This window comes from Fopius arisanus, unplaced genomic scaffold (assembly GCF_000806365.1).
Source record: "Fopius arisanus strain USDA-PBARC FA_bdor unplaced genomic scaffold, ASM80636v1 scaffold00053, whole genome shotgun sequence".
Classification (NCBI taxonomy): Eukaryota; Metazoa; Arthropoda; class Insecta; order Hymenoptera; family Braconidae; genus Fopius; species Fopius arisanus.
This window is the reverse complement of record NW_011887792.1, coordinates 725,602-743,412: the sequence shown is the minus strand read 5'-3', so window position 1 is coordinate 743,412 and position 17,811 is coordinate 725,602. Positions and strand designations below refer to the sequence as shown.

Sequence of the window (17,811 nt, the reverse complement as noted above, 5' to 3'; positions counted from 1 at the left end):
AAATTCGATTTCGTCGAAATTATTAAGATCACTGCTAGATATTTGTTTTTTTTTTTTTTTGAAAATCCACGGGAGAGAAATGTAAAAATTACCCACTAAAATACGTAAAAATTTACGTAAAGTCAGGTGTAGATATTTATCTGGTGAATCGGAGATTATGATAATGCAAGAGCCTCTGGGAACTAGAGTTAAGCTCACAGGCGAAATGATTTTCCCTGCAGTAGTGGGAGATCTCTTGAAGTACTGAAATATGAAACTGCGGCAATATGCAGTAAAGAGACCAGAGTATTGCTGCCCTTGTGTTTGGAGCAACCAACGGGTAACCGTCTACTGCCTTAATAATCCCCGATTTAAACAGCATCCAGGTCTTCCGACGACTCATCACAGAGGACATTACTATGTTCATTGTCCCATTCGTTGCAGATCTTATCATTTATTTGACAGCTGCTATCAGCACTCATTGCTGGACAATTGTCTCAGCAATTTCACTATATCTCTCCAAACTATTTTTTACACCAGCAAATTTACCATTTCACTATTGCTCATCACAATTAATTATTTCCTAAAATGTGATATTTATGATTTCAGGGGAGATGGTGCAACTTCGGCTCCTGCATACATTCAAACTGTGGATAAACGGGCGGCACACGCGACAGAAAAGGGTGAGTGTAATTTCTCAAGTAAGAGATGGTTTTGCCACGAGTTCTTAACTATTCCAACTTTCAATCCAACCCCACCCTCTCTATCCCCTCGTAGCCCCTGTACTCTCTCTTTACTCTCAGGATCTTAATCTTGTTATACCCGCGGTGAGCTAGTGAGTTCTTCTCTGGGTTGGAAAAGTTTGCTGTAACCACAAAATTGGATGAAAGCCTCGGGAGGAAATGCAGTTACATTAAATGTATAGACTATAGAATTTTATAGTGACTGAAAACTCGGTATCGCGCGGGGTTGGTTAAATGCCGTCTGCAGATGTATTAGATTTTTAGCCGATAGAATTTATTAATTACGTTGGGATTATTCAGTATTTTTTTTTTTCGTTTTTTCATGGCCCTTTTGAAATATTAAAAATTGTCAGGTTGAGGCTTTCAGAACTTCAGGGCTTGACATCAGGGTCGATTCAATTTGTGCAGTTTCTTTTTCAATTCACATTTTTCATCAGACATTCATCGCTTGCGCGTGAAAATTCAAATTTTTTTCGTCTTGTACTGTAGTCATTTCTATAGGATTTTTCTCTGCGGGTATTGGTTTGAAAAAAAAATCCAATGAGGTGGGCAGTTCTCAAATGGAACATCAAAGGTCTCCAATTAGGACTTAGAGAAGTTTTAACTCCCGACGTTTGAATTTTTCATCTCGCGAGTTTTTAAATTCCCAATTTGAGACTTTGGAAAGTCTTAGTTACAGGCTTTTGTGAGTCTCCATTTTACCTGATAGGTATCAAAATAAAGTTTTTTATTTCCGTGCCATGTTATTGAATTTCTTCCTGCGAAGATTAAATAAAGTGCAAAGTAGACTCGTGTTTCCGGAAAAAAAAACAAAAAAAAAAGAGGCAACTCGTTGACACGTAAGGGCTCTTCTGTCCTAGAAACAAAAGGGAAAAAATCCTGAAACAAAACATCAAAGAGGAAGCCACTCGACCTCGTACACGTGCACAGTTGGAAAATGAAGCGTTCTGCACTCGCATTGTCCATCTTTGCCGGTCTCTCCTATTTTTTTGCGCGTTGCATCATCACAAGTTATTACATGTCCTCACTCCGGGGAATTTCGCAAGAGGGGCAAAAGGTTTTCTTGTTATTAAAGGAATCAGAGGAGTCAGGCAACATCTGCACCTCAATGTGCACTTTTTTCTCGCACGTGCGTTTTGTTCAGCTTTTTGCCAGATTCTCTTAATTCCTCAGTTTTTCCAGAGCTTTTTTGTCTAGTGTCAGAGGTGGCCTGCACCTGTCGCGGGAATTTTAAACTGACGATTGATTTCTTTTATGTTCAATACCTTCAGCTTCATCCTTGTGAATTTTCATGCTTGTCAATTTTCAAGTAATGAGCTCGATATCACGAGTGAAGATTTACTTTTCACCAGACTATTTTCTCTCTCAATGCATTTTGAAAAATATTCTCTTCCCGCTCATTTGTGGTATTAATTTGGCAACTCATACCAATAACCTTCAGCTTCATCCTTGTCAATTTTCATGCTTGTCAATTTTCAAGTAATGAGCTCCATATCAAAAGTGAAGATTTAATTTTCACCAGACTATTTTCTCTCTCAGTGCATTTTGAAAAATATTCTCTTCCCGCTCATTTGTGATAATAATTTGGCAACTCATACCAATCCCACCCTCTGTGACATCACCCATTTCACTCCCTGTGCCATCAGGCAGCCATTGTCATTTCGTTCCGGAAGACAGGAGACACGACATAAAGAGGATGCGGAGTTACGACGCAAATACGACGAATAGACATACCCGTGAGGAGGAAAAGGTCCTCTTCGTATGTTCCAAGTATATCCATAATGCTGTGAATTATATTATGAAAGGAGACGTTCCGAGTGCATCATGAATTATTCATGGAGACCCACTGGCTCCTACTCGCGAGAAACAAATGAAAAATAATGGAATCGAAGGCGGAAACGCACACCGATACGCTCCCCATTACTTCCTAGTTTCTTTTTTTTTATGTCTTTTTTTTTGTACCGCGAATGAGGAAAAAGTGCAGATAGTTTTTCTCCCGATCGTCCTCGCTCTGTTTCAATGTACAGAATGGGGGAGAAATCAATCTGCCGTACGAGTATTGAAGAATTGAGGGGGAGGGAAAAGTAATCGCTTGCGCTCTAACGCGAGAAATAAAGGGAATCGATACATTCCGTATATATGTAGGGGATGAGAGAGGGGTGGGGGTGAAAAGTGACTCGGCTTTTAAATTATTCCCTTTTTCAATTTTGGATGCAACGGTAAAGAAAATATTGCCATCGGAATATTTTTTCCAAATTTTCCAAAAATTTCTGGAAAACTTTTCAGAAATTTTTTTTATGAAGCAAAAAAAAATCGGGAAACAAAATAATTTTATTAAATTTGAATAGGAAATTTTTTTTTTATTATTTAGATGGCGTTTTTTTTTTAAATATTGAAATATCAAAAAAGTAAAAAAGCAACAGTATAATCAAAAGAAAAAATTGAATTCGCACAAATTTCTAGAAAATGATAAAAAAAAAATTCCGAAACAAATTTATGAAAAATTTTTCAAAACATTTCCAAAAAATACAATTGTTTTGTCTCCCGATTTTTTTTTTCAAAAGAAAAATTTTCTGAAAAGTTTTCCAGAAATTTTTTGAAAATTTGGAAAAAAATATTCCGATCACAATTTTTTTTTACCGGAGAATTGTTGAGAATCATAGTTTCCTCAGAGCTATCGTAAATGATGTGTATGCGATCGTAATTTACGAAAATTACGAGACGTTATTTAGATCTAGTTAAGGAATTGTTATTTTTATTAGTTGAAATATATTCGGTGTGGGTCTTACTGACGGGTATAGGGTTGTCAGTTTGTCACTGATGGAAATATCACTAACAAGTGGAAATAGTGATTTTTCTGGGGTACGTTTGGGGGAGGGTGAGGTGATTGATGAAACGGCCAAGGCGGACAACATCAATCACACCCAGGTGACACGCCAATTAGTTGAATTTTTCGAATCTCAGGGATCTATAAAATTGATGAATTGACTAGTGTAGATGGATTGAACAGGTTTTCTGTTTGGCTCGGAATTTTATCATTGTGGTTTTATGATTTGAGTGGGGGAGGAATTCCCGAGATGAATTCTCATTAGGTTAACTCGTCTGCAATACAGGAGAGATAAGACCGTGAAAAAGAAGGCTGGGATTACGCAAAGCTCCGACCCGGTAATCCGGAAAAAAAAAACACGACACGCCAAGATTTTTCTCTCACTCCCCCCTCCTTCATCCTCACAATTTTCTACTTATTCCTTTCACTTAACCCCGAGATGACTCTGCTTACTCATTTCCTTTTCTCCAATTACCTGAAATGGAGATAATTAACCAAGTATGAAACCGAATATTTTCGCAAAGACACAAGAAAAATTCACTGATATCAAAACAAAATTATTTGAATTTCTTCATCTGAATTTTCTTGTTCTTCTGTTCTTGATAATTCAAAATTTTTTTATTGGCGGAATGGAATTGACGGGAATGAGTTGAGAATTGTTGTCCGGAATGTAGAGGAATCAGATCAACAACTGTTCTGGGAAAAAAAAAAAATCTCGGGATAGAATGAAAGGCGGCTGTCTGGGACGCGGGTGTCTCCGTACCCTTCATATTTCACACCAACAATTTTTTTCCCCCCCTCCATTCACAAGTTCCTACGTTTTATCCACTCGTACCCCCCTACCACCCCGCAACCCCTCTTTTCACAATTTTTTATCCACCCTCATCTCGAGGCAGATGGGCGGATGGGTTTGCACTCTCGCGGCCCCAGCTCCCAGGATATTTCCCAAGACTGCATTCCCACAATTTCTCTCACCCACCGTCATCCACTAGATACTCGTGGAACTGTGTCGGAAGACATGTAATTCGTCCCGAGGAAAACGCTTCTGCGGAGAAAATGAAAAATCGTGGCAACTGAGCTCTCGTGCTCTAGAAAATTCTGAAGACATTTTATTTCACATCTTTTTTTCCTTCTCTCTCTTTTAAGGGTCGGGACAAAGGGCCCCTTCCAAGATTGAAGATGTGGATTTTATTTTTGTGAAAAATTGTATTTATCATCCAGATTCTGGGGTGGAAGTGATTTTCTTTCGTGGTGAAAAGGTAAATACGAGATTGAGGTTGAAATATCGTTTTTTTGGATTTTTCAATTCTTGGTGAATTGAAAGATTATGCCCCTGTAAACGGTTTATCTGAATCAAAAGGAAGATTAGCTTTCCGTTATAAAATAATGTTTGATTATTTCAATAATGACATTTCTCCCTGAATTATCGCGTTGCCCCTGGCAACGTGAATTATTTTCTCATCAATTAGTATCTGGTTATTAGTCTTAATTCTGTCCATTGTCGTTGTTTGGCGAATCTCCAAAGATCTCTCGGAATCTTCCCACTCCCTCTGGATTTGTAAACCCCTTGGCGGAGGGAAAAAAGCTTTTGGAATTTCCGGGGCACATCCAGAGAGTGTGGACTCATCTCTCTCGAGTGCACACCCTGGGTCACGTGTACGTGCAAACACTCGACCGATGCCCCAGAGACATTTGCCACCTCGATTTCTGTTTCTCTTCGACTCTGTTTGTGGACATATTACCCGCTATTTCACGTGATTTTTTTTTTTGTTATTTTCCACCTGTCCTTCAGCTCCACTGGGGGATTATACTCTGACAAAAAATTTCTCTTCAGGGTAAATGCCGTCTTATCGCAGAACCTTGAATCAAATTGAATTCTCACATCTAACGATTAGCGTGGTACCTGAAAATATTCTCGGAATGGCTCATTACTGCTATCTACCACTCGTTTCACTGGCGAACTTTGTCTTATTTGATTTTGCTTTTTGTCCTCCAAAGGATTTCACTCCCAACGGGGGTGGAGGAGAGGAGTTAAACGTGGAGGGAGCCGGAGGAAGTTGCAAGTTAACTTCGAGAACAGGGTCACTTTAAAGTTGCATCACAAGTTTCTTCCTAGACGGTAGTTGTGTGAAAATATTTGATTTTATCTCCTTCGCGTCTTCTACACTTCTTTTTACTCTCCCCTTTACTTTTTCTTTTTTTTTTCGACTCTCAAGAGTTGTAATTAGGAGAAAATTATACGGGTGGAGAGTGATGCGTCGAAAACAGATGTTTGCGAATTCAAAGGGAAACTTGGTATTTTACAAATTGAGAGAATGAACAGCGATGTTTGAATTTAGTGCAATATTTTTATTTACTTCCGGTGATTTGTGTCAGCAACAGCAATACGTCGACTTCGGGGTGGCATTATTACACTGCTACAGAATTACTGGATAATTGGAATTTTTTTCCCTCCATGAATTTATACGAAATTGATTTTCATTTATGAATGGAACAATCGGACAATTTAATCGAAATTAATATTTAATCCTGATCATGGGAGTTGAAATTCAAGCTGCTGTTGAAAGATTAATGATGCAAGTTGAATTGAAAAGAATTTTATTTCTCGGAGTTGAAAAAAATGGGGCGCATGGAATGTCATTTTTTACGGCTGATTCATATCGAAAACAATAGCTTTTCTTCGAACGATGAAGGGATCGACTGCAACATAAGAATTCCATCCGTCATTCCTCTAGGGAATGCAGTCTCGAATCATAATTCCCGACAAAAGCTGACACCTATCGCTTCATTTCACCAGGAAAAACTTTGAGTAGAAAAGCTTTCAACGACGAGATTGAATATTCTTAGATTTATGTTCCGGGTAATTTCACATTTTTATTCACAATGACGAATGTCACGTTCTACACATTTTCCTGTCAATACTGCATTCTCTTTTCTACCCATTTCCTATTTCACATCCGGAATTTCTCTGGATCATCTCTTGTCTTGCGTTTCTCAACAATTCGGAAATCGACGGGCTTTTTACCCCCGACTATCATAACATGAAAATGGCAATTTCAAATCATTTCCTGGAGCAATTGCTTTCAACCCAGTCGCGAACAGAGATAACTAGAATAGATGCAGCCGGTTAATCCACTTTTACAATTATTATTTCATAAAAATTACGTAGCGTCTTTTTTTATAATTCCCATACGAAATGCGGAAAATTCAAATTAACTTCCACATCATCATCATCATATCATATAATTAAAAATTCAGATGGCGGTGTGGCTGAAATTTCATGAATCCATTAACAGGGTACCATCGTATATCGTTTAGTCTTGATTCATGAAATTTTTACGATTGCAATATCATTCCTGTCAACAGTCAAGTGGCAGTGAGTGTCAATGTCCCTCGAAAATACGACGCAGTTGGGCGTTGATTAAAAATGCTTTGTGACTCGCCTGAAAACTGAGTAGACACAGTAAAAAAATTGCTAAATCCATAGGGAAAAATACCGACGAATATCCGTGCTACGGGGGTGGACTGTGGGTGGGTGCACCGATGGATTGGCAAAAGCTTGCACAGATATATGACACACGACAGTCTCGCGATGACGTGATCGAACAAAAAAATTGAAGCACAAAACGTACCGTTTGCACTAAAATTTTTTTTTTTTCACAGGGTAAAAGGGGGTGAGTTGGTTGACTCGGAGGGAGGGAGGGGTGGAGGTGCAGGGGTGGTACACAGATTTGAAAACCCGTCAATTCTGGGTACATATGGGTGGAGTCGTTTAATCGAAACCTCGGGACGATGGATGGAAAATTGAACGAGGAGTGACTATTTTCGTCTGTTCAGATATTTTTTTTTTTCATTCTCGCAATAAAGTCGCCTTTTTCTTTCTCTCGAGATGGCGATGTGAAATTTAATTTTTATGGATCAGTGGACAACAGTGGGAAATAGGATAGTTCTTTGTCCCATTGAAAAGAGGTGGTCGTCTTGATTTAAGGTAAGAGCCAATTTCTTTGGTAGTTTTCGAGGAATTTTTTCATTTTTTTTTTTTCGTTTTTGTGCACCTCAGCAGACTCATCTCCTTACTTTGACTCTCTGCAGCCCCTGACGTTGAACGTATACCCGAGCTCATCCGAACCTTATTACAAGCCATTCTTATACCCCCCATAGCCGTATTCAACGCTCCACCATATTCTCAATTTCCTTGGATGTGAAGATGTGATGGTTTATGGGGTCGTAAAAATTTTCACTTACGTTCAATACTGCTTCGGGGCTTATCGCTGGGACTATCCCGTGGGTTGGATATTTTTATCATTATTTTTTTTTTTCGGCGTATCAATTTTTTAGGGGATAATAGTTGAGATGGAGTGATTGAAAAGTGGACTAATTCACAATATTTAAACTTTCTGAATTGAGTCTATAGTGAAATTGAGGAAAATACATGAGAGTTTATTTTTTCTCAGTACCAAAATATTTTACTACTCTAGTACTAGAATACTTGTTGAAAATCGATGGTTGATCAATCAAAGAAGAGTGCATTCATCTGAATCAATGTTTAAAAGTCTCAATAAATGAAGCAATTACCCCCCCGGTAATGAGGCTCATCGACATGTTGTAGGCGTTGTATGTCATAGGCTTGAAGGTTCATCGGACGTCTGGACCCCGTCAGTTCGCTTGCACACATACAAATGGGATAACAAGCTGTAGCTCAAGCAAACATAGCTGATTGCGTGTACCTAACCTCGGTCGTGAACCTCCACCAGTGCCAATCAGGGTAGAATGGGAGGGAAACCGGTGGTTGTATCGAAAATTGCTTTGACACATGGGGGTACAGCTGTACATGGGATAGCCGGAGACGATCGAATCCGCTCACCCCTGCCTAGAGTCATAGAGGTGATTAGAGCACCACCGCTCAGGGAAAATGTCAGCCTCATATTGTTCTCTTCATGGTTAATATCTCGAGCGTTTTTTTTTTTTTGTGGATTTTAAGTGCTCGATAGATTTAATTTCTTCAGACTATATCGGAAGTCGGAAGTTCAGAGTAGAACGATGGAACTGGGATCAGTGGGCAGCCCGAGTGAATATCTGGGGCCTTTTTTTGCAAAATTTGAAATTTTGGAAAATTGAATTTTTGGCGGGCGAAAATCGATTTTGGAAAATTGGGGTCGCGGTATCTCAATTAGATTTCAGGTAAGAACGATGCAATTGAATTCATTAGGAAGCCCAAATCGATATCTGGGGCCTTTTTTTTTCAAAATTTGAAATTTTGGAAAATTGAATTTTTGGCGGGCGCAAATCGATTTTGGAAACTTGGGGTCGCGGTATCTCAATTAGATGTCAAGTTAGAACGATGCAATTGGATTCATTAGGAAACCCAAATCGATATCTGGTGCCCTCTTTTTCAAAATTTCAAATTTTTGAAAATTGAATTTTTGGCGGGAAAAAATCGATTTTGGAAATTTCGAGTCGCTGTATCTCGATGAGATTTCAAGTTAGAACGATGCAATTGAATTCATTAGGATACCCAAATCGATATCTGGGGCCCTTCTTTCAAAAATGTAAAATAACCCTAACCCTAACCCTCACTCTAACCCCGAAGTCACATTTTCATCAAATCGTTTGAATTCGGGGAAAAAAATTTTAGAGTTAAGATTTGTGGAGAAATGGGGTGCGCACACTCTTGAGGACAGGCGCATCTAGGCATTTTTTCGATTGCAATCCTGTCGGATAATCTTGATGGGTGTGAAGGGGTCTCGAGTGATGTTGGGGCATCGTCCGCTTAATTCATCGCATGTGAAACTTAATTAGGGGGTGGGAAAGCTAGTGGGTGGAGCTGGGGATGGGTATCAAAGCCTGGATGACCTTTTGACGCTGGTTCCTGGTGTGTTGACGTGAATTTACGACGGCGTGGTGACAAATTACTTGATTAAACGCCCTGTCGTGATTCAATTTGACATTTTAATCTATTTTTTTTATTCTCCACTTTTGTTGCAGATCTAGAGCGACCTCATGATCACAATTCCAGTGGCTCGGGTACCATTCAAGTGAGTACATTCATTCAATCTCCACCTACACGAATTATTTAATTGAATAAAATAAAAAATTGTTTTTTAATTGAACCAAATCAATTTTCTTCACTAGATCACTAGACGTACCATTTTTTTTTATTAAATTTTAGGTGAATGAAGTTTTTTGTTTTATTCAAATAAACGATTCCTAGATTATTTCGCTTTTATTTATCCCGGGGTTTAGCTTGTTGTTTCCGTCGTATTGATATTTTTGTTGGGCTCAACTGTCTTCAACGAGTCACAAGAAGACGACTCTTCTCCGATTTGCACATCGTGAAGTGTAGCTTGTTGACCGCAATTTGTGGATCTCGTCTATTCACACGTACTGTGGTGGCATCGTCGCTATAATAACATCGGACCAGTTGCGGGAGAATTGTGGTAGAGGGAATAATGAAAGGAAAATATGAAAATTCAGGATCCCTTTATGGTGCTGTTGTGGAGACACGGTGGGACATGCTTGGTAAAAAGGGGATGAAAAGGAGTTTCTGAGGGTACGCGTATACACGGTAAAGAGCATTACTGTTGCCGTATTTCATAACGGAGGAAAGGGCAGGACCTCGTTTTAGAGGATCTTGTGGGGTGAATGCACTAGGGGTACTTTCTAACCGCTGTCAGGCTTTCAGGGGTGTAAGACAGGGTGAATTCATTCTGAACGCATTATATTTGCATTTTTTTTTTCTCTTCGTGGTGAGAGGTCGTGTTTATCGCAATTTACGGAGGAAATGGGTTATTCAGGTTGGTATGGAGTGCGGCTTTTAAGAGTTAATTTTTCGGAATTAGTTATATACTGATTGCTGCTTTTATTTTTCTTCAATTTTTCTCTGGATTTTTCACACTCTTCTATTTTTATTTCTAATTCCTCATTTTTCCTCATTTATCATTGGTGATTCTCGCATTTCTAATGCTCCAATACTTCCTCGTGTCTCATCGTATTGCATTTCTCAATTCTCCGACGACAATCTTGAAATGACTCCATAAACCATGTGACGTGCCTCTTCAAAATAAAAATAACATTTTAAATGATGCCGTTTAACCGCACGTTCGATCCCCCGGAGCCACTCAAGGATCCCCTCGAAAATTTACGAGGTCAACCTTACGTGTTTTCAGTTCAACCTGAAGATGGTGCCTGTATCTTCAGACGATCGCGTGCTGGACAGTCCCGGGGGATTGAATGTGGGATGGTAGGGGTGGATGGGGTGGATGGGGTTATTCCCAGAGAAATAGAGACTGCGAGACGCAGAAGGTTCACGTCTTCTTAATGAAGAACGAGGGGTGTGTGGCCGCTCTCATGGATCCGGTGTTTGTGTGAGAGGGTTGTGCACCCTCGAGAGAAGGAGGACGTGACGAATAGCCAGTCTCCTGTGGGCTTCCTTCCAGCCAGGACATTAACGCTACTGATTATGGTGTTTCTCAGTTCTCAGAGTTTCAAACTCACTCAGATACGGGAATACAGGGGAGGGGGACGAGATTTTCGGGAAGGGGTGGAAAAGTTTCAGACATTTGTTTTAATTATCATAAGTGGGTGAAGCGGGTTAAGTGGATATTGATAGGTTTGGTCAGACGGCATTTGTGCGGCGTAAGTAGATCACATAGATATAACGCGGGACCGCTCCGACATTTTTTTTCTATCTCTCCTTCACTTTTTTTTTATTCAACCCCTGGTTGGGGTTGCGGGGAGTTGAATGAGTATGAACTGCTAGTAATTGAACGTTTGTTTTTTGTACTGACGGTACAGCTTGAGAAATATTTGAGCAAATTGTATTTATCGTCCTGTTATCGTCCTGCGTTAGTAGGTACACCCATGACGTGGTCAGACCACTTTTTATTACGAAATTAATTAATTAGCGAATGGAATTCTTTTAAACGTGAAATGTCACGCGAGTAGATATAGAACGCGGGTTATTACGCTGTTAGAGATTATATTTCATGAGAATTTCGTAGTTTATTCCAACCTTTAATTTCATCTTCTACTTTTCTTAATGAATTAATTAATTATGCAACGGATTTTATCCTGAAATCGGATCCCTTATATTAAAAGAGCAAGAGGTTTTTCATTTCATTTTGACTTCAATCCTAATCGCCTAATTGCAGTAAATTATCGTCACAATTAATTAACATCAACTTCACTAGTAAATTGATACATATTTTGACAATGTACCAAATTTAATAGGTACTTGAAGAAAATGTATCGTTCGAGTATGAAAACACTCGAGTGTGCAAAACGTGAGGATTTGCCGCAATTTCTCGGTAAATTTCTCTTTTCTCGCGGAAAACTTTCGTACCACTCTTTTCTGAATAAACTAATAATAATGAACAAAAACTATAATATCTTTAGATATATAATATACATATATATGAATCAGATAGGTTTATGTGATTCATTTTGAGCGCTATACCGTTAATTATCAATGACTTGCGCGACCTAGTAAAGGGATTAAATGAGGAACAGAGCCGATTAGACTGGAAAAAATATAACTCATAAAAATTTAATATTCCATCATTGGACTAGAGTCAATAATCTCTTTTCCAATAGTTACTATTTCGGGGTTTAAGTAAATGACGGTAGACAAGTGGTGGGACTTTTGATTCCTCGACAAAATCTCGTCCCGAATTTTTGCCAGAACTTCATGTACAATTTTATGCACAAAACTTGGCATTCCCATGATTGGAATTCTCAAGCGATCTCGGCGGGAGTAAAAATTGGTCGTTTTTCTTCGAGAGAGTGAAAGATATTTGTTGCCCTCCCGGAGTTCATAAAACCACCGCCACCTCATGATGGTTTTCGATCTGTACCCTCAACGTTTGGTGTCACAGGAACTGAAACGAAAATTCGTCCTTCTCCTCTGGTCTCCCTGAAATTCGAATTGGTTGTTATCCAGTGCACGTAGAGAACGTCGTGACACATTTTTAAAGCCACGAGGTTTGTGCCCGAAGCGAGAATGTCTCGGTCTACATTTCTTCGTTTCTTTTCTTCATCTTGGGGGTAACTCCGACACCCAAAGCCCATACATCGCCTCTCAATGCCACTGCAGATGGGTTTATTCGTGATCGAACTACGTACCAATGCTGCATACGTTAGCTGTTATGAAAAAAATATTAAAAATTGGCTTTGAATGAAACTTTCGGACGGGCAGATCATGCATAAATTCACTTCATCAATTTTTTTTCAATTGATTTATTGATTTTTCTAACGTGAATTTTAATAAATCACTTGATTAATTCAGTTTGAATAAAAAATTTTTTGAAACGCGTCAAATAATTCCTCTGTTTCTGGCTGAATGTTCAAGTTAATTGATAACGGGGAAAAATGGAGAATTCCGGTAATTTTACTTTATCAATGTGACGGAAAAAATGTCAATTACTTGACACTTGCAAACGTATTTTACGGGTGATATTAAAGCGTGAGTTACAGTGATATAAACGTACTTTACAACAAGGCAATCGTAAATTATGCTCACAATTCCCGTAAATTACGATTATAAACGGAATTCACCATATCCTAGTCATAAATTACGATTAATACCGATACAGGTGTAATTTTCGGCAACGACATCGTGAATTACGTTTATGTTACCGTTATTTAATCGAATTACTCTTTCAGTGTCTAGTCAGCTGACATTTTAATTGGGTGAAAAAATTCCGTGAAGTCGATTTTTTTTATTTTTCATCTCTCCATTTTGCCCCACTCTTTACACTACTCCAGGAGAATTTATGTGCTAGAGAATCTATCGATCGTATAAGCTCCACCTTGGCGAAACGAGAGAGTAGATTCGTTAGCTGATGCTGGGTGAGTTTGAAGCCAAGTTAAGCTCATCAAGAGGGATTCCCCCTCAGGAAGATCACACAAAAGGGGTAGAGGGTGGTCCATGTGAAGGGTAAAGAAGGACGGAGCATAGTACGTGATCCAGTGGCTGAGTGTGGAGGCCGGCACGAGACCACCAGCAATGATTGATTTAGACAGGAAAGCTCTGGCAACTGGCCAGCCCCTTGCTCGACTCTCGAATTCTTCAGCGAAATAGAGAGCCCCGGGGATAAAGACAGGGGGAATTGGACAAAAAAAAATGGGGGATAGGGGGGTGCGAAAGGGGGCAAAAGCCCTGCGCCGGCGAGACAAGAAGCGATATTTCATTGCCACACCGCCCAGGCATAACCCGAAACTTGAATTTTTTTTTTTAAACCCTTTTTTTTTGTCTTTTCTATGACGGACTTCATTCCACCCTTCTCAATTTTCTCTTACACTCTGAGAAGATATGTAAGGATTACGGATGATTAGTAGACGAATTGGTTTGCAAAAGTATCATGAGGGGAATATATTCGCGTTTAATTCATTTGACATGTGATTTTGTAATCTACAAATTGAATTTTATTTTGAATTTATATGTTTATTATATTTATTTATCTTTTGGAAGGTTTTACAGTGAAATATTTGTGATTACAGGCGACGTAGGGACACAATGCTACGGGTGCTAGGGGTTCGACTGCTCTCGAGGCTCCTCGTACTCGTTTGCTCGTTATCGCTGCTATCACTCCTCTTCCTGAATCGCTGTGGATTCAACAGTATTGATGATGTCATCGACACCGCTGGTGAGTAAAAATTATTTTAATTCATTGTTAATTGATAAATTGAGAAACAAAAACGAAAGAGGGAATCTCAATTGGGATTTAATTTATACTCCAATTAGTCCTTCTGAAAATTCTAAACACAGCTGTGTCTGTAGATCCCCGTGGAACCCTCTGTTTTATACGAAATATTCTCTAAGTGAGTCTCAAAATGATGAAACACCAGGGCATAAGCAGTGACACTAAGTAGCTTCACAACAAGATTATACAACTTCCCTTCTAGTTTTCCCTTCCACAATGGTATTTCTTCTCCATTATTGCTCACCACTAGCTTCCACTCCTCGGAAACAATTCAATTAACTCGATGAATTCTCCGAAATGAGGGAATAGAGACAATTAGTGTCTCGATCAATCATTGCGCTCGTAATTCTTCATCAAAACAATCGTCGGGGCATTGTTTTCAAAATAAATTTTCGAAAAATAGGAAAAGTGAGTTTTTTCCTTTTACTTCGCACGCACATTCATTCCAAGTGTTTGCGATGAATTTTCCAAATTTTTCCGCACCCCCAGGCCAAATTCGCGTAATAATTTCCATAATTTCTGCCAGAGACTGGGAAAATTTTCACTAAAAATTCTCACCAGTTTAAATACAAACACGTTGTATTTTTGGTAATGCACAAATCTAATATAAAAATGCTTAAAAAAACTCTACGCTAGCTCGAATAATCCTCGAACGTTTAACCATCGTGTTTATTCGTGAGCCTCATGAAAGGCGGGAAGCGAAAGAAAAATTTCCACACAAAAAGGATATTTCCCCCATCCACTGGCAAATATCAATCTCGAGTGCTTCCATGTCTGCGACTATTTACGCCATAGAAGTGCTTTATCCACGTCGATGCACCCAAAAAGCTTCAAAGGTGAATCGGGGAAAAATCCGGTCCATGCACCCCCTGTGCATGAAGAGAGAGCCTTGTCACTCCTTTTGAAATTCAACCGCTGGGGTAATAATCTGTTTTTTTTTTGTTACCAGCTCTGTTGCTCGTTTCATTTTTCCCATGAATTCAATTTTTCAAAATTTCTGTCATACAATCACTTAATAACAATTTCCAACTAATCGATACTCTATAAAAAATATACAATTGAATCGAATGGATTTTTCCTCGTTTTCCTCGTTTTCCTTTGATGAAAAAAATTTCCTTTACTAGATTCCAGAAATTTATGAAAAATTGAAAGGTACACAAAAAAAAATTAGTTATTAGCCGGAAATTAATTGGTTCAACTTTTGTTTAAACAAATTTTTAATCCCGTAGTCGCGAAATTCTGTGGAATATTTTCTATGAATTTTCCTCGCCGCGTGAGAGACTGGTAAAATTTGCCTCCACTAATTTCCAAGATCTTCCTGAAATAATGAGTTATACTGAAGCCCTGGAGTGTTCTATTTTCCTCATCACTGAGCCACAGGAATCACCCTAATTAAATTATCCTCATACCATCGAATCATCCACCCGAACCAAGAGATTGGGTAATCCAACCGACAAACCCACCCCAACAAAAATAGACTTGAGCCAAATATTTGACGTAAACACAACCCTTTTAGTCTCTTCTTCCATAAAATCTAAAATATGCACGTCAAGAGGCAAATTTCCATGTACCCGAGTGATGCATTCGAAACAGTATAAAACATCTATCCATTGATGAAGTGCACTGGAAGGGATGAGATTGCACCGAGTAATTAAACCGCTTTTTCTATGGCATATGAATTGCAGTAGGAAATGGAACAGTCGTTCTCTCAACACAAATGAGAGCTCGCGAGAATTCTATCTCAACTACTCAAATTTTTATTTCACTCCGATAATAAAGTTCAGGTGAGATTGAACTATAAAACACCGGAATGCTCGTAAGAAAAAAAATAATTAATTATCTGTCGCTGTCATGAAATATTGAAAAATATGAAATATTAACGGATCTAGACAGAGCAAAGAGGACAGAGATGATAGCCATTAAAAATTGTCATATATACTCGGGTAAAAAAAAATTGTTATCAGAATATTTTTTCCAGATTTTTAAATATTTCGGGAAAACTTTTCAGAGAATTTTTTTTATGGAACAAAAAAAAACTGGAAGACAAAACAATTTTATTTTTGGGAAAGTTTTTGAAAAATTTTTCAAAAATTTGAATAGGAATTTTTTTTTTATCATTTAGATGGCGTTTTTTTTGAGAATATTGAAAAATCAAAAAAGTAAGAAAACAACAGTTTAATTAAAAGAAAATATTATAGTCGCAAAAATTTGTAGAAAATTATAAAAAAACATTTTCGAAACAAATTAAAAAAAATTTTTTAAGACATTTCCCAAAAATACAATTGTTTTGTTTCCCGATTTTTCTTTTGTTTCAAAAGAAAAATCTTCCGAAAAGTTTTCCAGAAATCTTTTGAAAATTTGGAAAAAATATTCCGATTACAATTTTTTTTTACCGGGGTAGGGGATATCTACAATTTACATTACCATCAGGAAAATAAATTTTCAACTTTGACATTGCGAGATTATTTTTTAAGAGAATAGTAATTTTCGATGGTCAATTCCAACCTCGATATTCTAACAAGATTAGTCTGTACATGAATGGGGTGCACATAGTTAGTGAATTTACAGAATAGCAAGGGTTGTACCGGAAAACGTTGTTACGGCGAATGAATATTCAGGTGAGAGGTAAGAGGACAGATAGGGAGCGACTCATATTATTCAGGAGTCGTACGGACACTGGATCTGGGGATGGGTTTGTTTAGAGGCGATGGGCGTGTACCAGAGGGTGGTTGGGGGGCAATAAAGGCGTACAACCGGGGACCACTGCCAGCCCGGTGTAATTATATTATCGGCGGACGTTGGGGTCATTACATGGAAAATAAAGGGTGAAGCGTGGTTTACAATTTCGCCCTCGTTTAATAAGGGTCATTCAATGCTTGCCTTTGACATTAAAATTTGTCCCACGAACTCAATAACACTCAGATGCATTGTTCAATATTTTTATTATATCATATTCCCTCGATGGTATTTCAGCTAATTCCCGTGGAAATTTTACCTCGCGGAAGAAATTAAAAGGATGCTGGTTTTTGGTTTAATTATTCAGGGGATTTTCACGTGCATATTTATGAGATTTACGAATCAAATTTTCTCTTCCCGGAACGATGGATTCTACGGATAGTCAATTAGTAGATGATAATCGAATTTTTAGAGATGAGGGAAATATCAGAAATAGATAACAAATTTATTTTACCGTTGCCCCAGGGCTCCATCTACTACATCTACCATATCTATCACATCTATCGCCTTTGAGGTCGAAACGTGGTTTTTTGTAAAAATCGAATTTTCCATGAACCAAAGGTCGATTTTACGTATTTTCGTCTCATAGATGACAATAAAACTCTCCCCAATGGTAAAATTGGGAAAGTGAAAAGAAAAAAACAATTCAGTATAGCCTCCGGTGTGCGATTTGTGATTTTGGAGGAGGGAAAGCGATTTTTTGTTCCACTCGCGCCGACAAATTGTTTTATTCCCCCAATTCTGTTCCGTAAAATTGAATGGCAATGTATAGGGAGCTATGACCTTTCTCAGTCAACCTTGCAGACACTTTTCGTAAAGATTTCCT

At 38.4% G+C, this 17,811-nt stretch overlaps 1 protein-coding gene across 2 annotated transcripts in view; it reads left to right on the top strand.

The window, feature by feature from the left end:
- The window catches only part of Csgalnact (Chondroitin sulfate N-acetylgalactosaminyltransferase), a 49,109-nt gene that overhangs the window by 13,085 nt on the left and 18,213 nt on the right, over window positions 1-17,811 (top strand). For both annotated transcript variants that reach the window (XM_011307387.1, XM_011307388.1), the window contains exons 3-5: window positions 589-662; window positions 9,535-9,584; window positions 14,047-14,192. In XM_011307387.1, coding sequence (XP_011305689.1) covers window positions 9,550-9,584; window positions 14,047-14,192 — 181 coding nt within the window. In that variant the 5' untranslated portion in view covers window positions 589-662; window positions 9,535-9,549. The remainder of the gene's footprint in view (window positions 1-588; window positions 663-9,534; window positions 9,585-14,046; window positions 14,193-17,811) is intronic.